This window comes from Grampus griseus (genome assembly GCF_964374135.1).
Source record: "Grampus griseus genome assembly, chromosome: 3".
Lineage (NCBI taxonomy): Eukaryota > Metazoa > Chordata > Mammalia > Artiodactyla > Delphinidae > Grampus > Grampus griseus.
The window spans coordinates 136,836,968-136,849,543 of record NC_139019.1 but is presented as its reverse complement, the minus strand read 5'-3'; the positions used below and the strand labels follow the sequence as shown (position 1 = coordinate 136,849,543).

General features: G+C 38.9%; 1 protein-coding gene and 1 pseudogene across 3 annotated transcripts in view; both read left to right on the top strand.

The window, feature by feature from the left end:
- GABRB2 (gamma-aminobutyric acid type A receptor subunit beta2) overlaps positions 1-2,267 on the top strand; it is a gene marked incomplete at both ends in the record, with an annotated part of 293,074 nt that extends 290,807 nt beyond the window's left edge. For both annotated transcript variants that reach the window (XM_082652408.1, XM_082652407.1), the window contains one exon: positions 1,920-2,267. In XM_082652408.1, coding sequence (XP_082508534.1) covers positions 1,920-2,267 — 348 coding nt within the window. The remainder of the gene's footprint in view (positions 1-1,919) is intronic.
- Positions 2,268-11,656: 9,389 nt separating this feature from the next.
- LOC309820310 (YEATS domain-containing protein 4-like) lies at positions 11,657-12,332 on the top strand (annotated as a pseudogene). The gene has a single exon. The product of its transcript is annotated as a YEATS domain-containing protein 4-like (transcript).
- Positions 12,333-12,576: the final 244 nt, after the last annotated feature.

Below are 12,576 nucleotides of genomic sequence, written 5' to 3'. Positions count from 1 at the left end.
TTTTAATTTCTCCGTCAAATCCGAAGGAGATTCTTGCTGGGTAGAGTAGTATTGGTTGTAGGTTTTTCCCTTTCATCACTTTAAATATGTCCTGCCACTCCCTTCTGGCTTGTAGGGTTTCTGCTGAAAGATCAGCTGTTAACCTCATGAGGATTCCCTTGTATATTATTTGTTGTTTTTCCCTTGCTGCTTTTAATATTTTTTCTTTGTACTTAATTTCTGATAGTTTGATTAATATGTGTCTTGGCATGTTTCTCCTTGGATTTATCTGGAATAGGACTCTCAGCGCTTCCTGGACAGGATTAACTATTTCTTTTCCCATATTAGGGAAGTTTTCAACTATAATCTCTTCAAATATTTTCTCAGTCCCTTTCTTTTTCTCTTCGTCCTCTAGGACCCCTGTATTTTGAATATTGGTGTGTTTAATGTTGTCCCAGTGGTTTCTGAGACTGTCCTCAATTCTTTTCATTCTTTTTTCTTTATTCTGATCTGCAGTAGTTATTTCCACTATTTTATCTTCCAGGTCACTTATCCGTTCTTCTGCCTCAGTTATTCTGTTATTGATTCCTTCTAGAGAATTTTTAATTTCATGTATTGTGTTGTTCATCATTGTTTATTTGCTCTTTACTTCTTCTAGGTCCTTGTTAAACGTTTCTTGTATTTTCTGCAGTCTATTTCCAAGATTTTGGATCATCTTTAGTATCATTACTCTGAATTCTTTTTCAGGTAGACTGCCTATTTCCTCTTCATTTGTTTGGTCTGGTGGGTTTTTACCTTACTCCTTCATCTGCTGTGTGTTTCTCTGTCTTCTCATTTTGCTTATCTTACTGTGTTTGGGGTCTCCTTTTCACAGGCTGCAGGTTCTTAGTTCCCGTTGTTTTTGGTGTCTGCCCCCGGTATCTAAGGTAGGTTCAGTGGGTTGTGTAGGCTTCCTGGTGGAGGAGACTGGTGCCTGTGTTCTGGTGGATAAGGCTGGATCTTGTCTTTCTGGTGGGCAGGACCGCATCCGGTGATGTGTTTTGGGGTGTCTCTGACCTTATTATGATTTTAGGCAGCCTCTCTGCTAATGGATGGGGTTGTGTTCCTGTCTTGCTAGGTGTTTGGCATAGGGTGTCCAGCACTGTAGCTTGCTGGTCATTGAGTGGATCTGGGTCTTAGTATTGAGATGGAGATCTCTGGGAGAGCTTTTGCCATTTGATATTACGTGGAGCCAGGAGGTCTTTGGTGGACCAATGTCCTGATCTCAGCTCTCCCACCTCAGAGACACAGTCCTGACACCCGGCTGGAGCACAAAGACCCTTTTGGGAAGTCTGCGGTCTTCTGCCAGCATTCAGTAGGTGTTCTGTAGGAGTTGTTCCACGCATAGATGTATTTCTGATGTATTTGTGGGGAGGAAGGTGATCTGCATGTCTTGCTCCTCTGCCATCTTGAAGACCTCTCCTTACCTACTGTTTTTAGTTCTAGTTTTATCATGAATTCATCTGTAGTTAGTCTTCTATTTTGAGCACAATTCAATAATTCATCCTCTAATGCTATTTCATACCTAGTTCAGTTTAATTTTTTAGGTAGTTGTAATTAAGACTGTAAATTCTTTAAAGGGGGGTGTCATGCTTTCCATTTATCTGTGTGCTCTAAGTAGAAATCATGAAAATGATACTCGCAACAATCTATTATACCTTTACGTCATTACAGCCGTCCTGTAGGGTTGGATTATTATACCATTTAATAAATGAAGAAGCTGAAACTCACATAGGTGATAGTTGCAGAGCCACAATTCAAATTTAGATCATGTCACTGCAAATCCAGTTCTCTTAACCACTATGATAAATTTCTAAACTACATATCATAGTGCCTTGTGTAATAATCACCATTAAAGGCTTATTATTTTGAAAGTCTTGTTTGGTTCTTCTCCTTTCCAGATGGACCCCCATGAGAACATATTACTGAGCACTCTTGAGATAAAAAATGAAATGGCCACTTCCGAGGCTGTGCTGGGACTTGGAGACCCCAGGAGCACAATGCTGGCCTGCGATGCCTCCAGCATCCAGTATCGGAAAGCCGGGTTACCCAGGCATAGTTTTGGCCGAAATGCCCTGGAACGGCACGTGGCACAGAAGAAAAGCCGCCTGCGGAGACGCGCCTCCCAACTGAAAATCACCATCCCCGACTTGACTGATGTGAATGCCATAGATCGGTGGTCCCGCATATTCTTCCCAGTGGTTTTTTCCTTCTTCAACATCGTCTATTGGCTTTACTATGTGAACTAAAACATAGCCTCCCATGGGAAGCAAGGACTAGATCCCTCCTCAAACCAGTTGTACAGCCTGACGTAGAACTTGGAAAACACATCACTCCAGGACAAAAGTGATGCTAAAATACCTTAGTTGCTGGCCTATCCTGTGGTCCATTTCATACCATTTGGGTTGCTTCTGCTAAGTCATGAATACAGTAAGGTCCCTGTGGTTTTCCAGTTAAAATGCAAGTGATTTGTACACATGCTGGCAAAACTGAGTCTGAGTGTCCCACTTTTTCTGCTTAGTACACAGCCTATATGGAGGGCAGTAATTTAGAAGATATTCTAGAAGGGTCAATAGCGTCATCAGTCATTTCGCAGAGAAGCGGTCGTACCCAGATACTCCCCGTCTTCCTTCCTAAGGTTGGCATCCAGTCTGCTGTGCCACGCAAACATGCTAACTGAAGATGGTCTATGCCTGTCTTATTAAGGTGATAATGGTGCCATGGGAAGTTGATTCCCACTGGATTGTAGAAGGTTCTCATGTAGTTCAAACAGGATAGGGAGAGTCAAGACAGAGACTCAGGAAACCAGTTTGGCCAGGCTCTGTTTGCTTGAGCATAAGAATCAACTCCAACATATTCTACTTTGACATTTAGAGAAGGGGAGACTTCTGAACGTTTTCATGCATGGGGGCCAAAGAAATTTTTCTAAGAGGCTATTTCCGAGGTCGTTAAACTAAGAGTTAATAACCCAGAGCAGAGTGGAAAATCCAGAAACAGCTGTTGTAACAAAATTAAAGCAAGTGAGCAGCATGACCCTTAACAGCCCCTTGTAGCATCTGGTCCACACATACTGTGTTCAGTGGCGAAAGGTAGAGTGAGAGAGATTTTTTTCCTCCAACCTCACAAGCTTTTGACAGCATACCTAGAGAGGTTTTTATAGTTTATCTAATAAAAAGACACCCCCCAAATAGAAAAGATAGTGGAATTAGAATCATCTTAGGTTACGCTGGGAGTCATTCCAATATATGAATATAAAGCACAGACAGAGCTAGCAAACAGGATGCTTTTCTCAGACAGTGTCAGCTGTCTCTACAACATTTTCCTACAGTTTATTTCTGAATTTAGGTTATTTCAAAGGAAGGATTTGTTTATTTCTTTAGAGGATTAATGGTCTTTTCTAACTTTTCTTGCTTCTGAAATTCTGATTATATTCTTAAGAGACAGACAAAGTAAGGCTTTGGAGAGATTTTGAGAGAACTATGTTTCCTTATGTGCAGTGAAGTTCACCTTTGTATCTTTCATAGCAAACAGTACTTCAAAGATTATGTGCACAAGTAGGGTTACTTTGTAGTTTTGCTGGGTTTGATTTTTTTAAGGGTGATTTCATTGTGTATGTTGCAATCTGCCTAATCAAAGAAAATAGGAAAAGTCATGGAAAACAGAATAACATTAACATGGTGAATGTCATGAGCCTCAGTTGATACTGTAGAAAAATATATAACATAATCAGGCAGGCACGAGGTACTGTTTTTATTCAATTTTTAAATTATGTCATTGTGCTTCTTTCTATACTAATTGGATATATGCATTCATATGTTGGACAGGCAAGAGAATAAGCTAATATATTTTATTCTGTCAATGTGCGGTTCATATTTTGCCTTTCTTGGAGAAAATAGTGAATTGCTCATTTTTCCTTAGAGTTTGATTTGACTGAACTTTTTCTTGGAGGGTGACTTTGCTATTTCTATTTAAAAAATAAACACTTCTTTTCAGAGTAACATCCCTAATTGTGCATAGTAGCCAAGGCCAGTATCTGCCTGTGGATAAAATGTATGTTTTCTTTCCCTGATGATTCAGCAGCTTCAAATATGATGGAGTCTTGCTGCCCTTCTATTCCCACTATTAGAGAAAAAAAAGGTTTAACATCCAGCTTTCTGAATTTGCCCCCCCAAATGGGATGATATTTTTTTTCACCAGCATAGGGAACTCTGGCCCTTATTTTTTTGATTATACACTTGAACACCTCTGAGTATGATCTTTGGGCAGAATCCAACCTTCATGCTGCCCCTGGGCTCAGAGCAGAGATTCCTCAAGTTTCTCCGGGGACACACTTTCCCCTGGGCAATCATTTTGGGACATCACGCTAATAAAAGTGCCTGCCCCTTGTCACTAGGGCTTAAAGTTTGAGTAGCATATATCAGGAAGGAGCATATTGATAACTCAGGTGTACAACTCCAAAATGCCATTCTGGAAAGGTTTTTCTAGAGACAACTCAGAGCTCCAACCTAAAAGTGGGCTCTTAATTGCAATTATCATAAAAGCCATAAAAATCCTTCATATTGTCATTTATGGTTACAACAAAATTTTGATGTCCAGGGAAGTCAACAGAGAAATCTAGATCAAAGTGGACAGAAGCAGCTTTGCAACATGAGCCTCAAAAGCATATGACCAGGGATTCATTTCCGCCTGCAGAGATAAGAAAAATCTAGGGAAAAGGAGAAGATGGGACCTTGAAACAGAAGCCCTAGAGCGAAATCCATATATTGGCATTCAGTAACCATGTAGGTAGAAAAAACTGCCTCATCCTGCCCAGAGATAACAGTAGATATAGAATTTATTCTTAAAGTGTATATTTATTGTGTTTGAATTGGATTTTAGTCACCAAATTGGGGGAGGGCCAGGGAGGGGTGCTAGATCTTTAAGTCTTCAAAAAGACCAGTCAGCTTGACATCCAGTGTTTAAATTTAAGGACCACAAAAGTATGTTTTGGCAATTCTGATATGGTATTACTATCAGTTTATATATATATGTATAGTTTTTCTTTTGGTAATAAAATAGCCAGATAGCCAGCAATTAAGGTGTTTTTCATCTTTGTGAAATTCATAGGCAAATTCTGACTCTAAAATGCACAGTCTAAATGCAATCTTTGATCTCAATCTGTATATATATTGTACATGACTGCTAGTAGGTATGAAATGCATTTTCAGAACTGAAAACTCATGCAACATAATCATGTGTTTGCATAAGGAATGTTACAATTCTTTCTACTGCAATTCAATAACGGGAAAAGACTTAAGCAGTGCCATCTAGACCTTTTCTCATTTCTTCAAAAGCAGTGCTAAGTGGAAAAAAAATAATAATAATAAAAATGGTTTAGGAACCAAAAGACTTTACATTCTAGCATTAGGAACACAAAAAATCTGTCAGCTTACAAAAGCACAATGCATAAAGTTCAGTGGAATGCATAATGGGGAAATGAGTCACGTTTATTTTAAGCAAGACCCACATTAAATTGGCAACTAAGACAAATTTCCATTTTCTATAGGTAACTGTTGTCCAATTTGATGAGTAAAGTCATACTCAATAACAAAAGCAGCCAACAAGCAGGTCTACAACATATCTACATGTATATATGTGTATATATAGATCCATGTAAACATACATACATATATATGCATTCATACGTTGGAAAACAAAAGGAATAAGCTAATATGTTTATTTCCTTCATTAAACCAGTGTATGAATATTTTTCATTTGGCAACTGACAAATCAACGTATTGAAACAAGTAATACAGGGTACTGAGCATTTCTCTATCAGCAAATCAATGCCTACAGTTCTTATGAACCACTGCACAGTTTGACACTACAATAGTACTGTACCTCAGAACATAGAAATTAACTAGTTTTCACATTGCTTGTCTATTCTCTTTTTCAAGGAAACAAATAACATTGTCCATTGGTGATTTAAAAAGAAAAATGTCTTAAGAAAACACAAAATGATAAAAGAAAAAAAAAATTCCTCCTAGGAGGAGGAAAAAAAATAACTAAATCCCACCATGTTGGTTAGGGCAGATATTCTCAACTGTAGCAATCATGCCATTTTGCTGAGTATACAGAGTCCATGTAATGTGAGCAACCATAACTTTCACTGAACGTGTGTAAATATTAAAACAGATTTCTTAAATATTTTTAACTTCTAATTTGTATTTTACGGTAAGGCAACATGCTAATTCTGTTTATGGCTTAAGTTGATGTGTTATTATGTAAATAATTAAACATGCTGTAAATGAATAGTCGATAGATACAAATAATTGTTTAGGTTTTTTTCCCTTAATTTTTATTTATTTTTTTACTAAGTACAGTTGCTGCAGCCCCAGCAGAGAAATTTAAATACCCTTTTGCATAAATGGTTTGGGATCCCAGACAGAAGGGTTTCAATTTGCTATCACACAGACACACACAGACACACAGACACACAGACACACAGACACACACACACACACACACACACACACACACATTCAAACACACGTACGCTTTTACTTGCCCGCTCAGTCATTCCCACTCCTGCCCCCTGTATGGGAAATGCTATAGTGTTTATGTAGTCGATGAAACAACCAAGAGATAGCCTTAGAAATGTCACCTGGGAAAAGCAGAAATGATCATTGATTACTTGATAGAATTTTTTATATGTAAGAGTTTAAGAAATCAAAGATCATAACTTAAATCTCAATTTTCAAAGAGTAAAGGTTTATATTGATGGCACTTCAGGAAATAAAAATGCTTTTTATTCATACCTGCTCCAGAAATGTGTTACACATAATACATAGAGAAGACCTTTTTTTTAATAATAGCATTTTGTCCTTAGGTAGTATTGTTCCTTTTAACCAAAGACTCCAGAATTATTAAAAAAGAAAAAAGAAAACGAAAAAGAAAAAATGAGGGAAAGTGGGAAAAAAAGACACTGCTTCACACCAAAGGTTTAAAAAATATTTTCCAAATACACTAGGAACATTGTAAAAAGTAGTAAGGAGCCAACAGAATGCTAATTAAGACACCACACTAAAGAAGTCATTTAAGAAAAAAAACCACTTAAATATCTATTAGTTATTTGCAAATTGAAGTAAAACATTTCTGTAAGTCCATAGATGAATGCAAAACGCTGACATCGGGTTTTGCTTTGAGAATTTGTTTTGTGAAAAAGGTAAATGCGATCCAAACTGAAGAACAAATCTTTGTGTTTTTTTAACTTTAAAACCAAATGTCTCTTTCCTGTCACACGTCATTATTCTGATGCCCATATGTGTGTCCTGGCACCATCTGAAGCAAGTTGACAGTTTCATCAGCTTGTATCTTTCTCTTTTTAGTTCAATAATTTGAGTTCAGTGTTCATTTTAAACATATTAATTCAAAGTTGAAAATAATTTAAATTCCATAACATTTTAAAGTTTTTATTTGCATGGGTGTTTAAATAGTTCTGTTATGAATATTGTCCCTGCACAGTTCTGAATTGTCCTTTTATAAAAAGTGATATTCTAGTTTCTTCACAATGTAGTGATTATCAGCCTTACTAATTACCTTGTAGCCTTTCTTAATATGCACATAATGCACATTTTCCAATGGCTAGAAAATGCAAAACACAAGTGGATATCATTGCATCTATTTTCATGTCTTTCTAAAAAACAGGATTACTACAATCTCTGGGATACATGAGATAGTAACAAATGAGGATTATAAATGAGTAGCACATAAGAATTATTTTCTTGGATTTAAACATTACAGCCACTTTCAGCATGTAAATATATAATAATGTTGGCTAGTGTGTAATTCTTGAACTAAGAAGTATAAATAAAACTTAAAACGATGTGTGTATAAGTGGTTTCATTGAGTTCAGAATTTTTTTTTGATCTATGAATATGAGTTAGAATGTAGAATTATAACTTTTCTAAAAAGCAATAAAAATTTAGGAACTTGGGATGGGCTCTAGGGCAGACTTGAGTTTGAGCTCTGATTTGTCACATATTAGGTGTATGATTGTGCAGCTATCTAATCCATCCGCCTCTCATTTTTCTTATCTGAAGAAAAAAATATAATTGTACCTCCTTCATAGAGCTGCTGTATAGTTGTAATGAAATAACCCGTAAGAAGTCCTTAGCATGGTACAAACACGTTAAGTGGTTTGTAAACAGTAGATGACAGTAGATAATAGCAACAACAGTAGTATTGTTGCTTTTATTAATTATAATCGTTACTAGAATATTCAGCATGTTTTATCACGAATTCGATCATGATACCTAAAACGTCATAGTAATTATTAAATGTTCTCTTAGGTTATATACTTATGGGTAATTAATTAAGAACTTGGCTTCAATCATGAAAATCATATGACAAACATGTCATTCATTTAACATTCTACATATATTCTCTGAAGACGTTACACTAAATACTTTGAGAATTGAATACTTACTTAATCCTTACCACATTCCTAAGAGTAACAGAAATTCAAGATCGGAAGGAATAAGTACCTTGCCCGTGAGAGTAGAAGAACTTGGATTCCTACCCAGCCTGGACTCACCCGCAATTCCTTGCAAATTCTTTCCACCTCATCATTAAAAGTGGGTGACCAGGCATGTTCAGTTCTCATTCATTTTGGTCATTTCCCAAGAAACATTTGCTGAGCGCCTGCCATCTGCCAGACCTTGTAATGCTACTAGAAAATTAATGCTTAGGCTCACAAGGTCCCTACCCTCTTGGATTATATGGAAGCTCTCAAATGCATGGGAAGTCTCCTGAGGCCAGTGAATTAGCTGGGGACAAGCCTAGTGTCTCTCACTCTTATTGACTTTCGAATATCCAAATAGCACCTCATAGACTCTGTCCACCTGAGCAAGGCCGACTGTCAGGGCAAAATTGTCCAATGAAGTCATGATTAAAAGGAGCTATAGCTACCAAGGAATGACACTACTGAAAATAACTCACCTATAGTGAAGACCCAGTTCCTGCCAGCTTACACTGCAAATTGCACATCGTATCATCTAGAAATGTACAGTTCTTCCATTTGCATTTGCTATCCTTCATGCTAACTTTCTACATTTCTGTCCAGCAGAGAGAACACATGTATGCTCAAATCCATGAACACGTTCACATAACTGGTGGTGCGTGTGTGCATGTGTGTGCGTGTGTGTTCATGAGCCTGTGTGGGCGGGGTATGCTGAGAGGGCCAATAGGAAATGGTACTGTAGGTGGGGTCATGGTCTATTACTTACCTTGGGAGGAGAACATTCCCAGATATTTCCCCCCGAAAAAGCTAATCAATTGGCAATGAGAAGATTCCCCCACTCATATTCTAACTACTATAATATCCTAAAGTGGAACTACCCTTGCTCTCTTCTGAAACTTGTTCTAATTATGAAATATCATATGACATTTCCCATACAGAGTCTTTTTCTAAACCTTTAGATCCACCTCCCAGAATAATACCAGTTTAGTGAGAAAAATTCTCAGGGATGGCAGGAGACACAATCAGTCCACAGTCCTTGATTTCCTAAAGCAGACAGCAACAAAATAAACACATTCTTGTCTCTTCAAATCTCTGTATCAGAGCATTAGCCAAATGTGCACATTACCCACTACAGCATCACCCCACCACATGGCCTAGAACCAAGGAGTGATCATGGGATGACAAGTTGCAGACAAGCCCCAAACGATTAGGCTTCTTAGGTGGTCTTCTTATCAATATGTTGATTTGTGCATGTTCTGATCTTTCCTTTTGTTTCAGGTAGCCAACTAGGTTATTAGTATTTATATATATATATCTTTTCATTTCAGAGATTTGTATTGGATAGAAAGGAGACACTGCTGGAAGATACTCAGAGATGATGCTTAGCACCCCACAAGTACTGAGGCACATCAGTGTCTTTCAGGGTAAGGAGAGAGGGAGGGATGCTTTCTCTGAGACTGGGAAGGAGAAAAGCAGCAGGTTCCAGGCAAGTGGAGACCTGCATACCATTCAGCGGTAGTGACCTGGGGAAATGGCAGACCTCGGAGCAGATGGCACGATGAAGCTTAGGAAGCCAGCCCATGGCACTGGCCCAGGTGTGCCGCTAGAGTGGCAGTCTTTGACCCATGAAAGAATCAAACAGGCTGGAACACGGAGTAGGAAAGAAATGTGTTTTTTTTTTTCCTCTACAGCTTCATTTAAAATGTTAGATTCATCACTGCACTCCCATCCGTGACCTAGTAGGTCCTTGGTCACTCCACCTCGGAAAGTGCTGAGACTCAAAAGCATGAATTTGATATTGGATCAGTAATACAGTATTTCTAGTAATAGATGTCCAAAGTGGGTGGGGAATAATTGGTTCCAGTTCTGAAGGTCAAAAGGCTAATGAGATACAAAATTTAGTTAAAGAATTGATATATCTTATGTCTTGGAAGCTCAAATGTGGACACAGGGCTTAATGAAATTGTAGACAAATAACACAGGCCTGGTGTAATACATAGGGAGTGGTGGGGACTGTGGGTAACTGGGGAGAAACAAGCTCTATCTAAAGAGGCGGTCACTACTGAGCACCATCCAGTTGTCGTCTTGAGGAATTGCAAGCCCAGTGATGCCAGATTAATCTGAGAATGCAAGAAGCCCCCACGGCACTGAATCTTTTACTTTATGGGCAGGTACAGTAAAGCCAGAGAGACACAGAAACTTTCATCCTTCTTGTGCCAAAAATCCATGCTGAGGTTTTAGAGTCGTAATCCTCAAACCGAGATTGAGGAAGGAGCATATGACAAGCTCCATGAGAGTGTGTGTAGAGTGAACAAGCTTCTATGCCATTATAGTTGTGGAATGATCAGTTTTCTTCCCTTTCCTGGAAGCTGACACCTTATAAATGTAAGAAAGTAAAATACTTCCGTGTACTCTCAAAACAAAAAATAGAGAAATTTTTTTAGTAGAAATAGGTACAGAAAATTGCCAGCAGAAGTTTTCACAATGTAAACAGTCTGGTTGGCTTTTAGATCACTCACTCGGAGGGCTTTTGTCTCTCTCCTACCGGTAGAGCAGAAGCCCCTTACTCTCCTACAACACCTCCTGGGCCCACTCAGCAGGCACATGGCCCTGACGGAGAATAAGACAGAGCCACCAGAGCAAGGATTTGGGAGAGGAGCAAAGAATCCTGAAGGGGCAAAGAACTGCTGGGAGAGCACCCAAGGGAGAAAAGGGAGGCGAGGGTGGAGGCTCTGGGGCACTTTGTCACTGATGGGGTGGAGGGGGGTCATGAACCCTAAGATTCTCCACTATGTCAACTCTGGGGATGAAGCAAGGGCACAAATTCAGTGGGCAAGGGAAGCTACCCACACATTTCCACCTCCCCGAAGACCCTGTGTAGACTGGAATTTAGTGAATGAACCTGAAAGTGAAGAACTAATAAAAGGTCCCGCTTTCCACCGCTCTCCTCTCCGCGACGCCCCCCGCGGTGAGGCGTTGGTGATCCCTCAGCACCCCGAGTCCTGCTGACCCATCCTCCTTCGGCTAGAAACCCTCCTCCTGGTACCGCGTGGGAGGTGTGGGGCCTCTGAGCGGAGCGGCGAGTCTGCCGGCCCCGGTCTCTTTCCCTGGTGGTGCCGGCTTCTTCCGTAGGACGATATGTTCAAGAGAATGGCAGAATCTGGGCCTGACTCCGGCGGGAGAGTGAAGGGGGTTACTACCGTTAAACCAATCATTTATGGTAATGTTGCTCGATATTTTGGAAAGAAAAGAGGATGGGCACACCCATCCGTGGACAGTATATGTAAAACCATATCGAAATGAGGATATGTCAGCATATGTGAAGAAAATCCAATTTAAATTACATGAAAGCTATGGCAGTCCTTTAAGAGTTGTTACTAAGCCTCCCTATGGAATTACTGAAGCAGGCTGGGGTGAATTCGAAATAGTCATCAAAGTATTTTTCATTGATCCTAATGAAAGACCTGTAACCCTATATCATTTATTAAAGCTATTTCAATCAGACACCAATGCAATGCTGGGAAAAAAGACAGTGGTTTCAGAGCTCTATGATGAAATGATATTTCAAGACGCAACAGCGATGATACAACAATTATTAACATCTCGTCAGCTTACCTTAGGATCCTATAAGCATGAAACAGAATTTGCAGAACTTGAAGTGAAGACCAGAGAAAAATTAGAAGCTGCGGGAAAAAAAAAAAGCTTTGAAATTGCAGAGCTTAAGGAGAGATTAAAAGCAAGTCGTGAAACTATAAATTGTTTAAAAAATGAAATCAGGAAACTCGAAGAAGATGATGAGACAAAAGAAATATAAACGGGTCTGAAGAGAACTCGATAGTAAGTGAAACTAAAATAAGGTGGAGTTTAAAGGAGAGATGGACTACAAATGCTGCAATGTTTCTTAGAGGAACTGCACGTATAGTTGTCAACCATAGATTTCTCAACAATGGGGTCAAATCTTTAATGTGAAATATATGTGTATAATGCTGTATAGGCATTTTATCAACCCATTTCAGGGTAGTTCTGTGATATTAAGCACAATTTTAAAACATTTTTAT